The sequence below is a fragment of the Kogia breviceps genome, chromosome 7, assembly GCF_026419965.1.
Source record: "Kogia breviceps isolate mKogBre1 chromosome 7, mKogBre1 haplotype 1, whole genome shotgun sequence".
Lineage (NCBI taxonomy): Eukaryota > Metazoa > Chordata > Mammalia > Artiodactyla > Physeteridae > Kogia > Kogia breviceps.
The window spans coordinates 15,322,794-15,345,718 of record NC_081316.1 but is presented as its reverse complement, the minus strand read 5'-3'; the positions used below and the strand labels follow the sequence as shown (position 1 = coordinate 15,345,718).

At 57.1% G+C, this 22,925-nt stretch overlaps 1 protein-coding gene across 1 annotated transcript; it reads left to right on the top strand.

Moving 5' to 3' along the window:
* Positions 1-1,526: 1,526 nt before the first annotated feature.
* Positions 1,527-22,925, top strand: EHD1 (EH domain containing 1). The gene is made up of 5 exons (XM_059069218.2): positions 1,527-2,229; positions 5,739-5,836; positions 17,558-17,970; positions 20,250-20,414; positions 20,878-22,925. The coding sequence occupies exons 1-5, from the start codon at positions 1,826-1,828 to the stop codon at positions 21,400-21,402; spliced, it is 1,605 nt and encodes a 534-aa protein (XP_058925201.1). The 5' UTR covers positions 1,527-1,825; the 3' UTR covers positions 21,403-22,925.

Here is a 22,925-nt window from a genome sequence, read left to right as displayed (position 1 = left end):
AGACAGGGCTGGAATTACTCAGCCGCTCTCCAATGGTCAGGGATGGGGAGGGAAGGCAATCGGTTTAAATGTGATTTATTCCCTCAGAAGGCACTGAGGCCTGATCCTACAAGGGGTGGGTGATCAGTCCCATCTGGACTTCCCTGACGGTCCAGTGGTTAAGAGTCCATGCTTCCACTGCAGGGGGCGCGGGTTCGATCCCTGGTCCAGGAACTAAGATCCCACATGCTGCGTGGCGCGGCCAAAAAAATATTAAAACAACAACAACAAAACTCTCATCTCGCCCCCTCTTGACTCAGCTCCCCTAATATTCTGCTTATTCTCAGTTTTGAGTTCCTGCCTCTGTCCTCTTACACTACCAGCCTGCTTTCTTCCCTGGTAACAAGCCCCCAGCCCTCAAGGCTCCCACATTTCCCAGAAGCCAGAAAGTTGGACATGAGGCCTCCAAGTTCCCAGGTGCACCTTAGATCTGTCCAGGAGCACCCACCACCCCCACCCCTGGCACTTTGGTGTCCTGACACTGGTTACATAACAATAACAGTCTCCAAAGCTTTGACATCACCCACTGAAGATTCTCACCAGCCTGGACAGCCAAGGGGGCCTACGTGTGGCCGGGGATGATGGTGGGGGAATGAGCCTAATGGAACAGTCAGGAACTGGTTAAGGGCAGGAGGCACAGGTCAGAGTAAAGCATGGTAACTGGTGGTGACCCAGAGAGGAAAACGGAAGTATTTGGGTTTTTAAATTCCCCCTAAGTTCCCATAAGATTTCACTGTTGCCCCATGTTTCCCCTCCACCCCACATAGGGAATTTCCAATTTCACTTCCTCAAAACTCAAGTGCTGGAGGGCCTCGGCTGCCTCTTCACATCCCTCCGGCAGATGCAGCCGCTTTAGGGAGGCCATCTCTTTTCCCCCACATGTTATATGTCATATGTGTCCTCCACTGCTAGTGTCCATCTCCCAATTCTTGGCCTGAGGGGAGCTCAGGCCTCTTGCTGCTGGTTGGTCTTCCCCCATCGGCCTCCTCCCTTCCTATTTTTCTTTCCCCAGTCACCACCCCGCCTTGGATGTTCTACTCCCTCAGCTTCCTCCACTACTTCATTCCTGTCTCTCCCTCTCCCAAAGCAGATAAAAGATGAGGGGATGAGGGAGTGTCAGAGAAGCAGGGGCGAGAGGAGGACGCAAGGAAGGGCAATGCAGACAGGAGGCGCTGGGGATTCTGAGCGAGTGGGAGGAGGAGGACCGTTCCTGGGGGAACTGCGGATGGGGCGCGTATTCAGGGTACTGGGGTGTCTAACTGGGACTCTCGCCGGGTATGGAAGGCGCGCAGGCCCTGGGACCTCCTCGCTCCGGACCCCCACTTCCAGCCTTTCCAACCGTAGCACTCCCGCGAGCCGTCCCCCCCAAGGGGCGGGGCGAAACAGGTGCGGTTGCCACGGCACCCGGGCCGGGGCAAGCGGAACAACCGGCGCTCGCGAGATTTGGAATCGGCCAATGGGAGGTGGGGGAGGGGAAGACGTCGCGCGGAGCGCGTGGGCGGGGCTCCTCCTTCACCCTTCCCAACTCCCCGGGGCCCCGCGTGGCTGCGGTGCGCGCGCCCGAACGCGCGGCCGGGCCTTATAAAGGGAGCACGGCGAGGCGCGCGCACCACTGCGCAGAGGGTTCTCTGTGGCCTGTGCCGCACGCCTGCGCAGTGCGGGCCGCTCCCCGCCCCCTGCCCCGCCGCTCCTCAGCCGGCAGGCCCGGCCCAGCTTCGGCTCCTCGCCCTCGCCCGGCTCTCAGCCATCACTCTACCCTGCAGCAGCCAGCCCGGCCTCCGGCAGCATGTTCAGCTGGGTCAGCAAAGATGCCCGCCGCAAGAAGGAGCCGGAGCTCTTCCAGACGGTGGCCGAGGGATTGCGGCAACTATACGCGCAGAAGCTGCTGCCCCTGGAGGAGCACTATCGCTTCCACGAGTTCCACTCGCCCGCGCTGGAGGACGCTGACTTCGACAACAAGCCTATGGTGCTCCTCGTGGGCCAGTACAGCACGGGCAAGACCACCTTCATCCGGCACCTGATCGAGCAGGACTTCCCCGGGATGCGCATCGGGCCCGAGCCCACCACCGACTCCTTCATCGCGGTCATGCATGGCCCCACCGAGGGCGTCGTGCCGGGCAACGCGCTCGTCGTCGACCCGCGGCGCCCTTTCCGCAAGCTCAACGCCTTCGGCAACGCCTTCCTGAACAGGTACCCACCCCTTGACCCGGGAGGCAGATGGGGTGGCCGGGGTCCCGACCGTCCTGTGACCGCCGCCCCCGCTGTTCTTTGTCTCCGAGGCCCCCGCGAGACCCTTAGCGACCACTCCCTCGGACTGGGTCCCCTGCCGCTTCCCACAGAAAACCCTTACGAGGGGGTCTGCGAGTGGGCGTCGCCGGCTCCCCCGGCTCTGTCACCTCCTCCCCCTCCAGAATTTTCCAGGTTATCGGTTTAACTCCCAGCCCCCCTGGCAGATCCCAGACTCACTACCCTCAGTCTTGGTCTCCACCACCTTCCCCAAGACTGGACGCAGCTAATTCATTCAAACCAACCCCTTCACCCCTCCCTTCACGGGTCTGTTTCTTAAGTGTCACGGAAAACTACGGTGAAACTTTTAGCCATTCCCTTTGCTGGTGTGCTGTGCTGTGCCTCCCCAGGGACCGGTGGGAGAGGATCTGCTGTGGCCTGCTGAGTCTGGGGCGGCCTGCAGAAGCAGGAGACAGGGCGAGGACCAGCACTTCTCCCAGGGGCAGTTCTGAAGGTCCTGTGGTGCTTTAGGGGTTTCAGGGGTAAGGGTCTGTGCTGCCAGGCGGTGGGCCCTGGAGCCCTGGAATGAGATTCCGGCTGCTTAGACTCACTAGGATGTTCCCTAACCTACTTGGGCCTCAGTTTCCCCAGTTAAATGGGTAAAATCCTGATGAGGGTAATTCTCCGAGGTTCTAACCTTCACGATGCTATGAATGAAATGCATTGGTCTCCTCTCTCAGGAGTGCTGCAGCCAAGTTCACTTTTCTCTAAAGAAACTCCAAGGTCCTGCTCAATAGGGAGTCTAAAATCCCTCCCCCCACCCCCAGGGGACATACCAAAGGACTTCACAAATCTGTCATTTCTGCCAAACCCCATTCAAGGAGTGACTCCACACGCCTCGTCTGGGGAAGAGCCTAGGAAGGAATCCTTGACTCTTGCCTTCCAGAAGGTCCCCGCCCTGTATGATCACATTCCTTTCCAGACACTGTCCAGCCGCACAGGGTAGACCAGCTTGCCCTCGATTCAGGCCAGTGGCCAGGCCTACCTCTGTGCGCAGAGCTGACCTTTATGGAGAAGACAGGAAGTCTTCTGTTGTCTTTTTGCCTCTCTCAGGCATTTAAACCTGTCTTCCTGTTTCACGGCTGATGGTTTGTGAGTCAGGGCCAGAGTAAAGCCCTTTGGGTGAGACTCCTGAAGAGGCAGGGCCTTCCTAGCCAGGAGCCCGGCCTCAGGAGATACCGGGGTTTGAGAATTGTTGTGCCTGTAGGTAGGCGATTGGCTGGCTGTCAGCTGGTGGGGGCCATACGGTCCAGTGGAAAGTCTGGCTGCTGTGCTGGGAATTCCAAGCATTATTAGGTCTGCTTTCCTGGAGACATTTGGGAAGCTTGAAGGAAGGAGCTACATCTCCTGCTGTCCTCTTTTGATTGTGAGAGGTGACCTTTTTTTGTAAGGAGAAATGGGCGTATGACCTGTTTTCTGAATTTGGAGACCTAAAGTTTCAGAGCTGGGAGGGATCGTAGACATCAGCTAGGCAACCCCTACCTCATTCAGGAAACCGCAGCTCTCAGAGCCTAGCTGATTTGTCGAGTTCGCGAGCTGGTTAATGCAGTGCCAACTGTCTGCCTTTGTGCAGCCAGTTACCGCCTCCTGCCACTTCACCCTGAAAAAAAGAGCAGTTCAGGAGTGCCGGGCTGAAGAGAGGCATCCGGATGATGCCAGGGCCACAGGATCCGAGAGCCACACTCTTATTTCCTTCTGCCACCACTTCATCTCCAGAGGGTCCCAGAACACTAGTAATGAATGGCCCTGCCGGAAGGGGCCTCATCAGCCAAGGGTTGGGGTGTGGGTTTGCACTGGAGCTGAGGCCCCCAGCTGTGTCAGCCTGTGTAGTACACCAGCGCCGCCCAGCCAGCCAAGGCACACAAAGGGGGCTTTTCAGTGGCTGACACAGCCTCTCCCGCACTCTTAAAGAGACTCGTTGAATCATGGACTGGACTTTCCGGCCTCTTCCCCCTAAGTGGCTGCTCTAAGGCTAAAATCAGAGAGAGCAGGAGGCAAGGCGCAACCACGGTATCCTAAGAGTATCCTGGGTAAACTCATTGAATAACTGGTAACTTGTAGCTCAAGATGAAATCTGTGCGTCCTTGTTGGTGAGGAAACAGGATAGGATGCATCTGTACTGCCTGCTCCCTCTCGTATTTTCGGCCTCACTCCCCGGGCTTTGCAGAGCGCCCGATCCGCAGAGATGTTAACTTACAAGGCCCTTCACAAGGCATTTTTATGTATGTTGCTTCTCGTCTTGTTTTGGTTTTCTCTTCCCTGACTCCTTCCCCAGCAGGAGCCCCAGGTCATGCAGTTCTTTACAGCACGTGTGCTCTGCTGCTGGCACGGTGAGGATGAGGTCCAAGGTTTCTTCATCCTGCGGGTCAGCTGCTTCTGCTTTGTTGTGATGGCAGGCAGTACCTCTCACCCAGGCCAGCTGCCCCCACCTCTGGGCTGCGGGTCACTTGTGGGGTGGGACCAAGAGGGGAAGCTAATCATGGCAGATTCCTAGACAATGGGCCAGTATTTTCTTTGCTCACAATACCTTTTCCAGAGAGGTTTTTAAAGGAGCCTTTTCTGTGTCCAGTCAAGAATCTCTGCTATCGGTTGGGACAGCCCTTGCTGTTCTGGGCTGTTCTAAACTCGGTGGGAACTCAGGCACACACAGCTGAGCCGTGGTCCGTGAGTTGCCAGCCTCTCTGCTTTTCCTCATTCTGCCTTGACGTTGAGAGAATGGGGTCTGTACTTCCCTGCCCCACCATGCACCGGCCTGCGTGGTCCCCTGGCTGCCAGGGCTGCCCACTGCAGTCCCTTCACCTGAGCAGCTGGGTTGAAGGGAGGGCTGGCCCCAGCAGCAGTAGGACAGGGCCATCTCTTGCAGCGTGGAAATTTGGCCAAGTGGTTGAAAATTTTAATATGGAATTCCAAGGTCTCAGTTGTCACCCTTCTCTATTCCTTCCGGAATTGAAAGGTGACCCTAGGCTTGTGCAGTTTTCACTAACACGTCAGCAACTTGAAAGTTGAATCCTCAAGCTCTGGGAGAAAAGCTAAGTGAGGGAAGTGCTGATGTGGGTCAGTTGGAGCCTGCTGGTTGGATTCCAAGTTAAGACAATATGTGCAATTTGCTGGCCACCCCTGGAAACTTTTTTTTTTTTTTTTTTGGCCTCGTGGCTTGCGGGATCTTAGTTTCCCGACCAGGGATAGAACCTGTCTGTGCCCCCTGCAGTGGAAGTGCAGAATCCTAACCACTGGACCGCAGGGAATTCCCACTCCTGGAAACTTAAGACAATAGAAAACCTCCTTTCCGTTACTTTCTTCTGGAAAGGAAGCCAGAGGCGGAGACGAAGGAGTACAGAAATCACTGCTGTCCCGTCTAGAGGAGCGATACCCGAGTCTTGACATCTCTCTTCTGGGCTCTTGCTCTCGTGCAGGTTCATGTGCGCCCAGCTGCCCAACCCGGTCTTGGACAGCATAAGCATCATCGACACTCCCGGGATCCTGTCTGGAGAGAAACAGCGCATCAGCAGAGGTAAACAGGCTCTGACACAGCCCAGGGCACCCGGTATAGTCAGACGACTTCCATCTGACGTCTGTGACACGGACCAAATGCTGCCCAAGTCTCTCCCAGCCCAAGTGAGAACCCATTTTACATCAGCCTTGTATCTGCATGGTACGCCGAGCCCAGTGGGGGCCGGAGCTTGCTTTTTCCTTGGTTCCCTTTGCTGAGGTTACAGGAGCTGTCAGGGTGAGATAACAGCCAGTTTTATGTGGTTTTCAAGCTTCCCAGCCCCTGGGGCCTCCTGGAAAGGAAGACAGGATCCTAGCTGGCTGTGAGGTCCCAGGAGATTGCTCCATGTCTGGGCTCCAGGTACCTCAGCCAGCATTGCTGTTCTGAATGAGCCCCTGGCTCCCCTGGGGCTCATTCACCTTAGTTTGTGTTTAAAAGCTTTGCCTCGGGCTTCCCTGGTGGCGCAGTGGTTGAGAATCCGCCTGCCGATGCAGGAGACACGGGTTCGTGCCCCGGTCCGGGAAGATCCCACATGCCGCGGAGCAACTAAGCCCGTGAGCCATGGCCGCTGAGCCTGTGCGTCCGGAGCCTGTGCTCCGCAACGGGAGAGGCCACAACAGTGAGAGGCCCGCATACCGCAAAAAGAAAAAAAAAAAAAAAAAAACCAAAAGCTTTGCCTCCTAGAGCTGTATAAATTCCTAGTGGGTCCAGCGGGACTGTGAGAGAACAGTTTGACTTTTTCTTTTTTTTTTTTTTTTTGTGGTACGCGGGCCTCTCACCGTTGTGACCTCTCCCGTTGCAGAGCACAGGCTCCGGATGCACAGGCTCAGCGGCCATGGCTCACGGGCCTAGCCGCTCCGCAGCACGTGGGATCTTCCCGGACCGGGGCACGAACCCGTGTCCCCTGCATCGGCAGGCGGACTCTCAACCACTGTGCCACCAGGGAAGCCCCAACAGTTTGACTTTAAAGAGCCAGCCAAAAGGAGAAGCTAGCAGGAATTTGTTAAACATGTTGGGCCTTGGAAATGTGTTTAAATTTGCTTAAATGTTGGTCATCAGTAGCCTCCCTGGGTGCCGCGCGTGGCGTAAGGTTTTCATGTGGAGTATTAGTGCACCAGGCCCGTTCTAGTTGTGTAAACTCCTGTCTTGAGTGTGCCAAGCTTTTCTAAAGATCTGGTTCAGGATGCACCTGAACTGGGTTATATTTCTGCTGCTGCCCCTTTTTGTAGAAGGGAGGGGAGCCTCATGCCTGAATGCTCTCTGGGAGGAGCATGGGGGCCGGCTAAGAGTGGAGCCTGCAGCTTCAAATGTAAAAATGAAACAAGATCAGACTCAGAGGGGGTTGAGGACAAGTGGCCAGATTTGTTTATCATTAACTTGCAAATCTCTCCTGTACCCCCTTTCCCTCTGGGCCGCCTAGCGTTAGTGAGCTTTGCAGTTGAAGCCAGCAGCCTGAGATTTGGGAGGCAGTGTGTCTCTGCTGAGGCTGTGAGGGGGTAGGGGCCCCATTTTCAGTGCTGAGAAACCCTGCTTCTCTTTTTTTCACGGCTTGTGGGCCCCTGCCAATATGGGATTGCATCAGAGCATACTGAAACTGCTCTCTGTCTCTCAATCTGGTTTAAACTTTTATGTTCTCCACCCTGATGATAATGATACTTCTAGGGGAGGCAAGGGCCAGTTTTTTCTTTCTTACTGCTATTATTGTTCTAACCTGGTTTCAAGAAAATGCCTGATAAACAAGGCTTTTGCCTTGACATTTGCCAGAGGAAGGCTAGAAAATCTGAACAAGTTACTCTTTTCGTTTAATAAATTTATTTTATTTATTTATTTTTGGATGCATTGGGTCTCCATTGCTGTGCACAGGCTTTCTCTAGTTGCGGCAAGCAGGGGCTACTCTTCATTGCCGTGCACAGGCTTCTCATTGTGGTGGCTCCTCTTGTTGCGGAGTGTGGGCTCTAGGCTCACGGGCTTCAGTAGTCGTGGCACATGGGCTCAGTAGTTGTGGCGCACGGGCTTAGTTGCTCCACGGCATGTGGGATCTTCCCGGACCAGGGATCGAACCCATGTCCCCTGCATTGGCAGGCGGATTCTTAACCACTGTGCCACAAGGGAAGTCCCTGAATTAGTTACTCGTAAAGAGAAAGACCCACAAAAGGGAATTTATTCTCCATCTACCTCCAGGATTGAGCTATCCTGGAGGGACTTTCTTTGAGGCTCTGTAGAGTTATGTCTTTAATGACCTGGGGGAATAGGCTGGGAAGGAGTTCTCCCAACTGGGAGCTATCAGATCAGCTAGGTCAGTTGATGTGAATGTATCTTTGGATAAGGGACAATAATAGCTCATAAAAAGAGGCTTATCCTCCCCCAAATGCCATACTCCTTCAGAGCTGGCAGTTAAGGTGTTTGAGGGAGGTCTTCCCTGGTGGTGCAGTGGTTAAGAATCCGCCTGCCAATGCAGGGGACACGGGTTTGAGCCCTGGTCTGGGAAGATCCCACAAGCCGTGGAGCATCTAAGCCCGTGCACCACGACTACTGAGCCTGCGCTCTAGAGCCTGTGCTCCACATGAGAGAAAACACCACAGTGAGAAGCCCACGCACTGCCACGAAGGGTAGCCCCCTCTCGCCACAACTGGAGAAAGCCCAAGCGCGGCAGCGAAGACCCAGCGCAGCCAAAAATAAATTTTAAAAATAAATAAATAAATAAATAAATAAATAAATAAAGGTATTTGAGGGAAAGGCTTAGGGTCCTTATGGCCCCTGTTGAACTCAGAAACAGCAGTTTTCCACCAGTGCTGTGAAGTTCCCCTGCTGGGCTGTCTTTGACACTTCAGCCTGGGGCCTTAGTCTCAGCAGACTGAGGAGTTGGGAGTGTCTAACACTGTGTTGCTACAAAGAGTATCCTGGCCCTTCCTGCTGGGATGTTTCCCTCCCCTTCCCTCTGCTTCCTTACCACATTAGTAGAAAGGCAGGCAGTGGTGTCCAAACTTGCTCTCTGTGGGACAGGCACCAGAGCAGTGCCTCAGCATGCTCCCCAGTCAGGCGCAGGGTGCATCTCACTGGTGGGGACCAGACAGTCCTGGCCCGCAAGTTACCCATGTAGATGGCAGATACTTGGAGGAGGAAGCTGGCAGGAGACTGCCTGTATTCCCCCCCAACCCTGCTCCCTTACAGTGTGGCCCCTCTGGGTCTCTGGGCAGCCAGGGACCCTCCCCCACCCATCATGGGCAGGAAGAAGGAGGTTGGCTTAAAGACAAGTGCATCACTCTCATTGGAGGAGGGCTTTCCTCCTGTGGAATAGAGATCTTTCCCTCCATAACCCTAGAGGTCTTGGTTTAAAGCATTCTACTAACAGTTACCAAGTTGGGATTTACCGTGGGATGTGTTTGGAGTCAGCGTTTTATCAGTGGAGAAGAAAGACCATCGGGCGGTACCTCTTAGACGTGCTGGGTGTGGCTTCCGGGGTGGTGTTCTCCAGGTGGACACTGAAGGGGTAGGTTTCTCCTTCTTGGAGACCCCATTCATCTGTCATTGCAAAGGTCCCATGTCACCTGGCAGAGGAAGTCAGAGTAGGACAGTGTGTTCCAGGCTCCCCGGCGGCCACATCTCTGCTCCCTTTGCTGACAGTGTGGAAGGCAGGTGTTTCCCTCTCAAAAAGATTGGGCCAACAGAAAATGTGTGTCCTGGGCAAGCGGCATGCATTTCCGTGGTCTGTCGACCTCATTCCCTGGAAGCAGAGCATCCTTCTGGAGGCTTCGTAGAACTTAGTGTCGCTAATTACATTTACTTCCAGTTCCCACCCTCTGTGCCTATAGCCCCTCCTGACTTTTTCCCCTTTCCCCACGGTGCCTAACGTGTGCAGGAAATACTATGTGGAAAGATACGGTAAGGCCTGAGCAGGCCCAAAGCAGTCGGGATACACCCAAGGCTCTGCAGGAGACCCCTGAGAATTGCTCCAGGGAAGAGCAAGAACCTCTGGGGGGTCTTGGGCCGCGCCTCCCTGTTGTGCTAATCTCCTGAGTGCCTTTAAAGATAAAGTTCTCTTGTGTCAGCAGAGAAAGGTGACCTGCGGGGACAGTGTTCATTCTTGGGTGCTGCCCGTGTGACTGATAAAGGGCATTCCAGAGGGCATCGGGGGGGCCTGCGGAGCCGGTGCCTTGGGCTCCCAGGCTGCTGGCCGCCGGCACAGTCGTGGCAGGACCTGGGAGGGAGCAGGTCTTCCCATGTGGGTCCTCTGTGGGCAGCGGCCGGAGGCGCTTTGGTGGAAGCCTCAGGCCGGGGGCAGGGGCCTGGCCAGGGCACCCCCGCCATTGTCACTGCGAGACTGTGAGCTGAGCTGTAACTTTGGGGCCTCATTTTCCCCGTGGGAGTCGAGTCAGCAAGGTCGAGTTGTTTCAGCTTGGATTAGGAGATGGAGCCCGGCCAGCCTCATGCCTGGCTCTCTGCTGGCCTCTGCCATGGGAACCAGCCCCACTCGCTTATCGCAGCAGCTGCATCTGTGAGGAAGCTGCTGCTCTTCAGATGAGGAAACGGAGGCTTAGCAAAGTTAAGTAGCCCAAGACGACATAGGCTAGCACGAGTTGGCGCTGGGATTCGAACCCAGCAGAGTCCGTGCTCACGCCGCAGTGTGCTGGAGACCGGTGCTCTGGGCTGCAGAGCTCCGAGAGCTTGGCTCGGACAAGCCCTTAGCCCTGCTGGGCCGGTGCTGTGCCGGGCTCAGCTCTCCCGGAATGCCCAGAGGCCACACTGCTCCTCTCCCCACCCGAGATCAGACTCCCAGTCCAGAAATGGACCTGAGGTTCAGGGCTTTGAACAGCAGTACTGAGACCGGTTTTTTTCTCCCTATTCTCTACCTCCAGCTGGAAATTCCCACCCCTGCCCCCCCAGCCATCCATGGACAGGCCTTAGGAGCCCTGGCTACGGCTGGCCATTCCCCTGGGTTCTCACTTGTCCCCCGGGTTCTAACTTGTCCCCCCTGCTGACTATCCCTGGATCCCAGGCTCCATCCAAGGTCAGGAGCCATCTGGCTCAACAGTCGGGTAGGGGCTCCCTGGCCCAAACCTGGAGGCCTCTGACTCACAGGTGTCCCTTCCTGCTGACCACCTCCTGAGATGCCCCAGCCCTAAAAGCCCTCCATGCCAACGTTTCACAAGGGTTTTCTGCACCCCAGAGAATGGCTCCATGAGGCTGCCTCAAAAGCCCTGTGCAAGGCTGAGCCATGCATCCCTCCTGGGTTCCCAGCACCCTCAGCACAGATGATGACAGAGGTCCGAGTCCCAGGTCAGTACTTAGGAGCTGGGGGCCCTAGGGAGTTGCTGCATCCCTGGGAGCTGCATCAATAGAACAGAAATAGCAGTACCAGCCTCTTGGTTCTTGTCAATGATTGTACGAATTTACGTGTGTGAAGCTCCTGCCCTAGTGCCTGCTGCCCAGTTCAGTGTCCAACAAATGTCAGCTAAATAAAAGTACGCTGAAAAACCCAGCAATTCTCAGACTTTGATGAGGAAGGCCTTTCTCTGAATAACAGCCCGCGGAGGCTGCAAGCATTGACTCAGCAGGGGTTTCCCTTCAGACTCCAGGACCTCCTCTGGTGGGGGCCCAGCCTCTGCACAGCTGCCCTCCTCAGGGCCTTCCTCTCGTCTCCTCCCCACCAGCCCGTCCAGCCCCCCCACTGCCCCTGTCCAGCTTTTGGCCGCTCTGCCCGCGGGGGAGTGGACCAGCCCCTGCTGGCGCCCCACCTGTTCCCCAGCAGCTGCCTGAGCGCCTGCAAATGCTCGGTTTATATTTGGGGTACGAGGCATGCTTCACGCATTAGAAGCAGTCGTTGCCTACACACCCTTCGGAATCTGAGCTTCTTGGGCCCAAATACAAATCCTGTGAGTGAAGGACTGCAGACATTTAGGAAGCGCTTACAGTGGGCAAGGCGCTCACTGGCTCGCACGGCGGAAACCTGCCGTCTTCGCGTTGCAGTTGAAGAAGCAGAGGCTTGGAGAGTAGAAGGTTCAGGCCTGATTCCAGAGTCCTCCTGCCCCTCCCCCTGGTCTCCCCTGCCGCTGCCCCCCACCCCGTCCTTCGTTGCTGATTTCTAGGCCAGATTTATTGAGATCTGTGTTACATACGGTAAAATTTACCCAATGCACCAGTCGTGTAACCACCACGACGACCAAGATACAGAGTTTCCATCAGCCCAGAAAGTCCCCTGCACCCCTTTGTAGTCCCTCATCAGGCAACCACTGATCTTTGCCCCTAAAGTTGTACCTTTCCAGAATGTCAGAAATGGAATCATACAGTGTGAAGCCTTTTGTGTCTGTCTTGCACTTAGCATGTGCTTTCGAGGTTAATCATTTCTTTGAGTCTGCAGTTCATTCCTTTTTGTAGCTGTTGTACCCCGTGATACAGATGCACCATAACTTGTCATCCGTCCTCCTATTGGGGGGACATCTGGGTTTCCAGTTTGGGGCAGTTTTGAATAAAGCTGCTATAAACACTCGTGTAGAGTACAAATTTTAATTTCTGTTTCTGTTTTTTTTTTTTTTTTGGCCGTGCCTCGTGGCATGTGGGATCTTAGTTCCCTGACCAAGGCTTGAACCCGCCCCCCCGCCTCTGCCCCCCGCATTGGAAGCGCGGAGTCTTAACCACTAGACTGCCAGGAAAGTCCCAATTCCTCAGTTTCTCTTGGGTAAATGCCTAGACGTGGGAGGCCCCTTTCTCCCAACCTCTGTGCCACTGTAAGGGTCCTTCCCTAAAGAACTTTAGCTTAAGGAAGCTCAGAACAAGTCCTCACGGTGTAGATTCTTAGCTCTTTAACCTCTCTTGTGCTCCTGCACCCCTTCCTCCCGGCCCCGGCACAGGTTAAGTGTGGTGATGGGAGCCGTGGCAAGAAACGCGGAGGCCCACGCAGCTTGAATGGCAGGAAACAAAAGTCGATTGGAGACAAACCCTCTATTGTTTGCATTCTAGAAACTTCTGGAATGTCTGAAGCAGCGTTTCCCCCAGCTACTGCAACTACCTGTGTTTGGAGGGTGCTGGCTAGGGTGAGGACACATCACAGCCTCTCCCTCTTCACCTCAGCGTTGGAGGGTGGGAAGGCAGACCCGGTGAGGAGGGCAGCCAGCACTGCAGAGGCAGGACCCCTGGAGCACCCGGGCCCTGCAGGAGGCTTGGTGGGAACAGAGCCAAGGGGAGAGGCAGGCTTGGGCCTCCTGTCTACACAGCCCGTGTAAAATATGCATAACGTAAGATTTACCATTTTAACCATTTTTAAGTGCACAGTTCAGTGGCATTAAGTACGTTCTCATTGTTGTACAAACATCACCATCATCACCTCCAGAACTTTTTTTCTCTTCTCAGACTGAAACTCTGCCGCCATTAAACTACAACTCCTCTCCCCCTCCCCAGCCCCTGGCCCCCACCGTTCTGCTTTCTGTCTTGGATTTGACGCTAGGCACCTCATACCAGTGGAATCATACCCTGTGACCGGCTTATTTCATCATTTCATAATGTCTTCAGGGTCCCAGAACTTTCCGAGCCAGAGCTTGTCACTTATCAGTGCTGGCTTTTACTCACGTCGCCGGGTCAGCCCTTTCTTTGCAGTTCACCCCCTCCGGCTGTGTTGTCCGTGTCCTTTGCGGGTGTCAGCACCTCACGACCGTCCCTCCTGAGGCGGAGGGAGCTGCAGCGTTGTGTTTGCACCTGGTGCGTGGCCCGTGGTGTCCTGCTTCTGCCGAGGACTTGCCGTGCGTTAGGTGATGTCTGATGCCTGGTCCTGCCACCGAGGCCGCCGACCTCGAGGTCGTCCCAGAGCCTGAAGGCCCAGTGCCTGGGGCAGTGCTGCGGGCAGGGTGCGCCTCTCTGGATGTGTCCCTGGTCCCTGCACTCGTCAGCTGCCGCCAAGCCCCAGGCTGACGGTGGCCGGTGCGGGGACTCGGTCGATGCTCTTGGCACCGCAGATGTGGGTCAGTGCAGACCCTGTAGCCTGTGGAGACACGCGGGCCGAGTGAGGGGTTGGCGGGCTGGGGTGTGTTAGCTGGGCCTGGGGCGGCTGCGGCCATGTGCTAGGACATGGTCCTCCACCTGTGATGACATCACACGAGCCTGAGCCTTGTGACCCTCTGCATGACTTGTGGGCGTGCTTGGCCAGCCACCGGCTCGCTCTCACCAAAAGTGTGAGCACTTTCCATATAAACAGGAAATTTCATTCACCTACAAAAAAATGGGCTTAGCTGTGTTGGCTCCAACTTGAGGTGTTGGCGAGTAACTGGGCTTGCGGGCAGGGCCGTGCGGGGCGCTCGCTCTGGCTGGGGGCTTGTGGACCTGGTGCCTCATTCACAGGCTCCTCCTCTCTCTCCTCCCCCCCCCCTCCTCTCCCGCCATCCTCTGCTCCCCCCCACACCCCCACACCCCCCGCCGCCACCAAGGGGATGGGAGGAGTGGGGCCACACTGGGTGGAGTCGGGGGTGACCTCGGCTCCCTGCATGCCGTCCTCACTCCCTGGCCAAAGCTAACTTGGCCTCGAGCCCAGCCCATCAGGGCGCCCCTGTTCCCAGTCCCTCGGTTTCAGCATTGCCGCCTCCCCAGCTGTGTGAATCTGTGGTTGTCTGAACTTGCGGTGCTCTGAGGACAGACAGTCTGATGAGAGCAGAAGTTGAGCCTCATTGTTGCTGAGAGAGCAGCGGTTCAGTCCTGAGTCATCGTTTTTTCAGCGCCGACCTGCCATTCCCAGGGCTGGCCATAAAAGGTGGTGGCGGCGAGGCCGGGCCGGCCCTGCTCCCTGCCCGTGTCCCTCAGCCTGCGCCTTGTGTCCGGGGACGTAGGGACCTTGTACTTTGGAACCAGCAGCCTGGTGGTGGCTGGTGGCGGGCATAGGAGTAACCTGGCCCTTGCTCCTTGCCTTCCCACATCCTCTGAGCGTGAGGAGTCTGGTAGCCCGGCCGTTTCCTTTGCCTGCATGGGCCTCTGGAAGACTGATGGCTCCCCTGCCCAGGCTCAAGTTCAGGTTCACAGGGGCTTTGCTGCCGCCAACTCCACTTCACTGCTATGCTGTTAAGAAGCTAGGGACTTCCCTGGTGGCGCAGTGGTTAAGAATCCGCCTGTCAATGCAGGGGAAACAGGTTCTAGCCCTGCTCCTGAAATATCCCACATGCCGTGGAACAACTAAGCCCGTGCGCCACAACTTCTGAGCCTGCGCTCTGGAGCCCGCGAGCCACAACTACTGAGCCCGTGTGCCACAACTACTGAAGCCCACGCGCTTAGAGCCTTGCTCTGCAACAAGATAAGGCACAGCAAGGAAGAGTAGCCCCCGCTCGCCACAACTAGAGAAAGCCTGCGCGCAGCAACGAAGACCCAGTGCAGCCGAAAATAAATAAATGTTTTTTTAAAAAAGCAGGCCGTTTCTCCCTGTGCTGTGGCGGGAACAGGTTGCCCTGGAGAGGCTGCGAGCTACATCCACAGAAGCCATGCATTCGGGGTTTTCCTTGAGGTTCGGTGTCTTGCCATGAGGACAACACTGGCCTCCAGCCTCAGAGCCAGGCTGATCATTTGTCACCTTCGTTTCTGATCAGTGATACAGCCCCAGGCCCTCAGCTCTCCTTCCAGGGGGCCCTGCCTCTTCTCCCCGTCCTGGGCCTGCCCAACCCACGGGTGTCGCTCTGGTGCTGGGGCCTGTGCTGGGAACGCAACACGTCACCTCATTTAATCCTCCCTGTGATCTCAGGAGGGGGACTTGTTATTTGACTTTTACAGATGAAAAAGGGTTAACTCAGAAGTTAAGAACTTGGGGTCACAGAGTCAGTGGCTGGAGCCGGGAGTTAAATCCAGGGCTTTCTTGCTAAAAGCCTGTGTTGTTTCTGAGTGCTTGGGTGCGGGGAGAGGCCTGCAAGGCTGCGGCTTCAGGTGCGCAGACAGCTCTGGAGCCCACTTGAACCTGGTGGGTACGGGGCGGCTGGAATGTTTGTCGAGCCAGGCACAGCTTCGCCCCAGGCACGCCCCACACGGCTCTCTTTCTCTTAGAGTGGAGGTGGCCTCGTGGGCTGTCTGAGGACTCCCATGCAGCCCCGGAGGCCCGGCGGGACGCCTCAGCCCACGCCTTACGAGAGGGGTGGCCGTGAGGGCTGCCCTCCCCGTGGCACCGTGAGTCACTCTGGGCCTTTTGTTGACACTTGGTCCTTTTCTTTGGTCTGCCCTCTACCTGCTGCTTTTCTGTTTCCTGCCATCTAGAGAAGGCATGTCTAAATGACAGCCTGGTGGCGGTGGGGGGATGGTTTTGGCCTGTTTCTGGGCAGCGTCCCAGGCTCTCCTCTATAGGGGTGACTCTCTGGCTTCTTCTCGGGGGCGTGCCTATGCCCTGGGAAGGACGCAGTGGTTCCTAAGAGGGCCAGCCTGCATTGGGGGCGGCCTGTGGCCTGCCGGTGAGGAACAAGGGGACTTGCCCGGAGTCACCCAGAGAGATGGCGGCTCGGGGGCTGGGACCCAAGCTTCCCAAAGACTCCAGGGCCATTGTGTCCACATGGTCTACTATCCCTTAGTAGTCTCAAAAGATAAGAAACAGAATTTTCGCTTCCTCTGGGGACAGTGCAAGAAGTGGAAACATTTTGAGGTGGCATAATTGTAAAATAGGCTACAAATTAAACCGCTTTTGCAGAGACCCACAAATCCATGGGCTTTTTGAATCAGGTATCTGATAGTTTGTGTGAAATACAACAGTCCAAGGCCGTCCTGACCCCAGGGTGGTTATTCCAGCTCCTGCCCTCACACCTGCATTCCAGTCCTTGGGAAGCGGGAGGAGGACAAAGGGCTGGTGCACCTTTTCTTTGCTTCTTCATTTCTGCTGCAGAGAGGCTGGGAAATGCAGTTTTAAGCTGGGGGGCCGTGAATCGAGCTAAAACTAGACAGTTCTGTCAGCAGTCCTGCTGCAGGCGGCACAGTTCACCAACGGCCTTAATTGTTGGCAGGAAACAGCACAGAATAGAGTTGGGAGCTGGAGCTTAGTCCAGTCGCTTCATTTTAGAGAGGCGTTTAAGACCTAGAAAGGGGAGGTGGTTTGCAGCACCTAATAGGCCTGTAGAGCAGGGGTCAGCAAACGTTTTCTCTAAGGGTCAGAGTGTTAAATTTTCGGCTTTGGGGGCCTCGTGGTCTCTGCCACAACTGAGCTCTGCTCTTGTAGCTCAGAAGCAGCCAGAGAGTACAGATGAGCAGGCTGTGTTCCAGTCAAGCTTTATTTGTGAAAACAGGTAGTGGGCCAGGTCTGGCCCCCGTGCTGTAGCTTGTAGGGAATGAATGAGAGTCCTGCAGAACAGGGAGCCCAGCACGCAGCACCGGACGAGCAGCAGCTGTAGGTCTTCACTGCTGTTAATTGTCGCTGCTGTGCAGGGACACCCAGCCGACAGCCCCCAGATCTGTTCTTGCCGCCCGGCGTTGAGCTGTGCTGCTGGGGCCTCCCCCTCACTCTTGCCATAGTTCGACCCACTTTCGAGCTTGGGCTTCGTGACCTCCCTCCCTTGCATTATTTATTTGTTAAGAGCCTCTTCGTGCCAGGTGCTGCATGGGTGAGGGTGTCACGGTGGTGGGTACGGAAGAAGGGGAGGCCTGATGAAGCGGCCCTCAGGGCACTGTGCTGTCCACATAAGTACGTTCTGGAAATGTAAATGACCCCAGGCTGAGAAGTACCAGGCCAAGTCAGGGAGGAGAGAGCCATCAGACCACCTGGCCGGCCCCTGGCGCCCCTGACTCGCCCTTCTCTTCCCGCAGGTTACGACTTCGCGGCCGTCCTCGAGTGGTTCGCTGAGCGGGTGGACCGCATAATCCTGCTCTTCGATGCCCACAAGCTGGACATCTCCGACGAGTTCTCGGAAGTCATCAAGGCGCTCAAGAACCATGAGGACAAGATCCGCGTGGTGCTGAACAAGGCCGACCAGATCGAGACCCAGCAGCTGATGCGGGTCTACGGGGCCCTCATGTGGTCCCTGGGGAAGATCATCAACACCCCCGAGGTGGTCAGGGTGTACATCGGCTCCTTCTGGTCGCACCCGCTCCTCATCCCCGACAACCGCAAGCTCTTCGAGGCCGAGGAGCAGGACCTCTTCAAAGACATCCAGTCTCTGCCCCGAAACGCCGCCCTCAGGAAGCTCAATGACCTGATCAAGAGGGCGCGGCTGGCCAAGGTAAACCCAGGGTGGGGACGCAGCCCCAGGGGGCTCTGGGATGGCCACTCGGGGCCCCGGGACTGCATGCCCAAGACCCAGCCCTGCAGACCCATGGCTGCACTGTGCCATGCCTTGTCTGAACCTGTCCTCTTGTGCCCCGGTGGGAGCAGCCTTTTCCTGAGATTCTTTTTAACACACGTAAACATCAAATAAGAAGGTACCACTGTGCCGGGGGCAGCCTGGAGGGTGGAGAGTGGGTGGGGATGCTGCTCGAGGGCTCATCAGTTTCCCCCCAGGTCTGCTGAGCACTGGAGTGCACGCAGCATGTGCTGGGTGCCGGGGACGCAGTGGGGACTGACAGGTCCCCACCCTCCTAGCGCTTGTCAGCCGTGCAGGGGAAAGCAGAACACATAAAGAAAAAGAAAGTACGATTTATTTGTATTGTCTCGGGGTCGGCCCGGGATGAGCTGTCCTGGGAGGGCAGGCTAGACTGGGGGGCCTCGGGCGGGAGACGATGCTTACGCCAAGACGGGAGGTAGTTAGTGGAGAGATGGGGCGCAGACCTGCGGGCCCAGGGAGAGCGCTGATGGCCTCTGCCCCAGAGGCCTTGTAAACTATCCCTACTCTTCCATGGAAGCACAAGGCCTGCTGGCACCTGTGGACAGCATCCGAATTGCTCAAGAGTTTGGAGTCTCAGTGCCTGGCCGAGCACTTCAGCGGGACCCCGGGGGGGCTGGGGCTGGGGAAGGAAGGGTAATGCCGCCAGTGGGCCCTTCAAACACTGAGCAGCAGAGCACATCCCCTTAGGACACGATTTTGAATAGTACCGCATCGTGAGGCTCCCTTCTGTGTAGCCCAGAGGCTCTGGGACTCTGCCACGGGCCAAACACAGTGGCCCAGGGCACCCTACACTGTCTTGAGGCCTGGAGTCCGGTAGCTTTGGGGGCTCCCTGGGCTGAATGATGAGAAGCGACCCTGCATCCTTTACCCCCGGCTGTGTCTCCTCTCTGGTTACCCAAAGTGCTCCAGGACCAGCAGATTGGAACCTGCTGGAAGCATAGGTTCTGAGGCCCCACCTCTGCCCCACTGAACCATAATCTGCATTTGGACACAGTTCCCTGGTGACCTGTGTGCCAAGTAAAGATGCCTGCACCCTGCTCTGGTGGGTACAGGGCTGCACGTTTTTGTGGATATCTCACTTCTGGAAGCTTCCTGATGAGTGGAACTGGTTCTGAGAAAGGAGCCCGTGAGAAAATCCACATACCTGGCTCCTGGCCTCGAAGGGCCAAGCGATGTCCTGAGCTGAAGGGGAAGAGGCGGTGAATGGAGGAGAGAGCTGGCCTCCTGTTTTCCAGTCCAACCTCTGCTCAGTCTCAGGAAAGGGCAGCTCCCCTCCTTCCCCGTCCAGCCCCTCTCCTGGCAGGGCTTCCAGTGCTCTCGCTCAGCCTCCTTCCAGGACAGAACAAAGGGCAGACTTCAGGCCGTGCCTGCTCATTTACAGAGGTGGTGTGTCATCGCGTGGCCCTCGGGCACATTGAGACACCCTGCCTGGAAAGCCCCAGCCTCTCCAGTCTTGTCCTGCACCTGCTGTTTTGAGACTGTTTCCTTTTCCTGGACTGAGTCGCTCTCTCTGCTGGCCCGTGATGGGGCAGAGCTGTGACTGTGACGCTGTGACCAGCCTGCTTCCCTGGGGCAGTTCTCAGCCAGGTCTCAGCCCCCGGCAGACAAGGTCAGGCCAGTGGAGAGGTTTTTGGGGGTGGAGCTGCCAGTCTGGGAGAAGGGGGTGTGAGGCTGGCTGGCTGCAGCCCTCCTCGGCAGGACGTTGCTTGGCAAGGCAGAGGGATTTGAGGGCTGTGCCTTTGCAAGGTTGCCAGGGTTACTGGCCCGCTGTGGGGAGATGTCTACCCGAGGTACTGCGTAAAGCCCGAAACATCTGGGGAAAGCCTTGTGGGATTTTCCTAATCCTTAGTCATCCCCGAGGCTGTCGGGATGATGAAGCAGGGCATAACTCAGGCCGTGTTGGAGTTCATGGCACCAGCATCGACAGACTTGTGTGAGCAGGATGGCACGGCTCTGCTCGGCTTGGTAGGAATGCGCTCGGTGTCTCTGATGTGCAGAAGGGTCACCGGGGAGGGGTGTGCGTGCCGAGAAATGGAAGGAACACGGGCTTTGGGCTGCGGCCGTGGTTAGCTGTCCCGGGTTACAATCCAGCTTTCCAGGGCTGCGCAGGTGCAGGCCACGCTCCCAACAAGGGGTCCGGGAAGCACCTGGCACCCACCCCTTCTCTGTCTCCACAGGTCCACGCCTACATCATCAGCTCCCTCAAGAAGGAGATGCCCAATGTCTTTGGTAAAGAGAGCAAAAAGAAAGAGCTGGTGAACAGCCTGGGCGAGATCTACCAGAAGATTGAACGGGAGCATCAGATCTCCCCCGGCGACTTCCCCAGCCTCCGCAAGATGCAGGTACGGCTGCCCCTCGGGTGGGAATGAGGACGGCTGGGGCACTGGGGCAGTGGTTCTGGAGGGAGCCCCGGCTCCATGGGGCGGGGCCCCCAAAGTGGAAGCAGCCCGATTAATCACCAGCGCCCCACCCGATCGGAGAAGTTGACCCAGGCCCTGACCCAGGCCCATGACACCTCACAGGGGAATGTGGTGACTCACCCTGAGGGGGAGGGGGAGGGCGGGGCTGTGCCAAGCACCCCAGCCTCCTCCCACTTAATCCTCGCCGCAGTCCTGCTCGGAGGGGACTGTTTTTACCTCCGACTTAGATAAGGGGGAGCCAAGATGTTAAGTGGTTGGGTTGGGGCCGTGACGCGGAGCCAGATCTCTCTCTCTCTGCTCGGGAACCCTTGCTGCACCCTCGGGGCCCGTGCCGGGGCCCGGGAGGGGCCGCCCCAACCCTGTCCTGCCTCCGCTCCCACCACAGGAGCTCCTGCAGACCCAGGACTTCAGCAAGTTCCAGGCCCTGAAGCCCAAGCTGCTGGACACGGTGGACGACATGCTGGCCAACGACATCGCCCGGCTGATGGTGATCGTGCGCCAGGAGGAGTCCCTGATGCCTGCCCAGGTCGTGAAGGGCGGCGCTTTCGACGGCACCATGAACGGGCCCTTTGGGCACGGCTACGGCGAGGGGGCCGGCGAGGGCATCGACGACGTCGAGTGGGTGGTGGGCAAGGACAAGCCCACCTACGACGAGATCTTCTACACACTGTCGCCCGTCAATGGCAAGATCACGGGCGCCAACGCCAAGAAGGAGATGGTGAAGTCCAAGCTGCCCAACACGGTGCTGGGGAAGATCTGGAAGCTGGCCGACGTGGATCGGGACGGGCTGCTGGACGACGAGGAGTTCGCCCTGGCCAACCACCTCATCAAAGTCAAGCTGGAGGGCCACGAGCTGCCCGCCGACCTGCCCCCGCACCTGGTCCCGCCCTCCAAGCGGAGGCACGAGTGAGCGACCCCCACTCCCACCGGCTGGCCAGGCGGAGGCTGCAGGGGAGGGTCGGGTCAGCGATTCCCAAGACCATAAAGACTGAGCCATATTTCCTCAGCTCGCAAAGGAAAACCACCATCTTTGTCTTAAGGCTGCTCCTGGGGAGGCAGGGGTGATACTCGATGGAATTTTGTGCATAAGAACCATGGATATTTTTAATATATAACGTTAAGAGGCAGCGTTCTTTCTTGCCTCCTCCTCCTCCGTCCAGCAGCCCCACGCACGCACAGCCTCTGCCCTCCCCGTCCTTGTCCTCACCCCCCGCCGGGGAAGTCGCCTGGCTCGCCCCTCCTGCAGCTGCGGCCTGCCTGCGTGTAGACTGGGACGCCGTCCCGTCTGTTTCAGGCGGAGCGGCTCGGCCAGTGGCTTCCTTCTCCACCCGGCCCTGCCCCCTCCCCCTGCTCCCAGATTCAGCTGGTTCTTCTTGTGCCTTCCTCCTTCCATTCGCAGCGGCCCCCTGTCCACAGGCCCTGCCTTCGCTCTCGTGTCCCCTGGCTTGGAAGTCACAGAAGCCAAGCCCAGCTGCCTGTTTGCGGGGATTCCGGGGGACAGGTGGGTGTGAGAGAACATCTTCCAGAGAAATACATAAGCTAGTTTTTGTTCTGTAAAGTGACACCTTTCATACTTGACTGAATTTTCCAGTAAGTTCCCAACAAGCCGTACCTTGTTCAGAAGCTCTGATTTTTGTCTCCTTCCCCATGCTCCAGCCAGGGGACAGCTCCACTCAGGAGCCATTAGATGTGGGGTGCGTGCAGAGCACACCCTGCCAGAGACCCCAGAGGCAGTGTTTCCTGATTCTCCCTCTCACTTTCCCAGGACATTCTGGTACACCTCTCTGTCCCACCATTGGTGGGCGGTGGGTCCTCACGAACCTGGTGTGGCTTGGTGCTCCAGCCCGAGCCTGGTGGCCAGAAAGAGAGACCAGGGACAGCCCAGCCCCTTCCCTCTCCCACCTGACTTCCTCCCGTTGAGCAAAGGAGGGCCGTGCTCCACGTGGATGTCCTTAGTATAGTGGCCCTCAGGCTGAGCAGCTCCAAACCCTAGCCAGCCAGCGGCCTGCGGAGGCCGCCTCACTCTGCTTTGCCTCCGCTGGGCTGTCGGGGGCCTGGACATACCTGCCAGCCAGTGGTCAGCCGCCAGGGCCTGGAGCCGTCATCACAGAGCCACTGTGGCAGGGTTGGGGTGGGGCGGTGGCAGGCTTCCCACCAGGCACGCCCTCGGGGGTCTCAGGGACTCCTCCACTCTGACCTCTGACCCCGGCCCACCCTCCTAGTGCTGCTCTCTAGGCCTCTGCTGGGTCTGAGTCTCCAGGAACTGGCCGTGTTACCTGCAGCCTCGGCCCACCATTCCACACTGTGTCCTCATTGGGAATTCACTGTTTACGGTGCAGTGGCTTAACCACGCTTGCCTGTGGGAAGGAAAAGCAAACTGAAGACGGGACTTTTTTTTCTTGCATTAAAAAAGTTGAACTGTGCTGAAGCGGA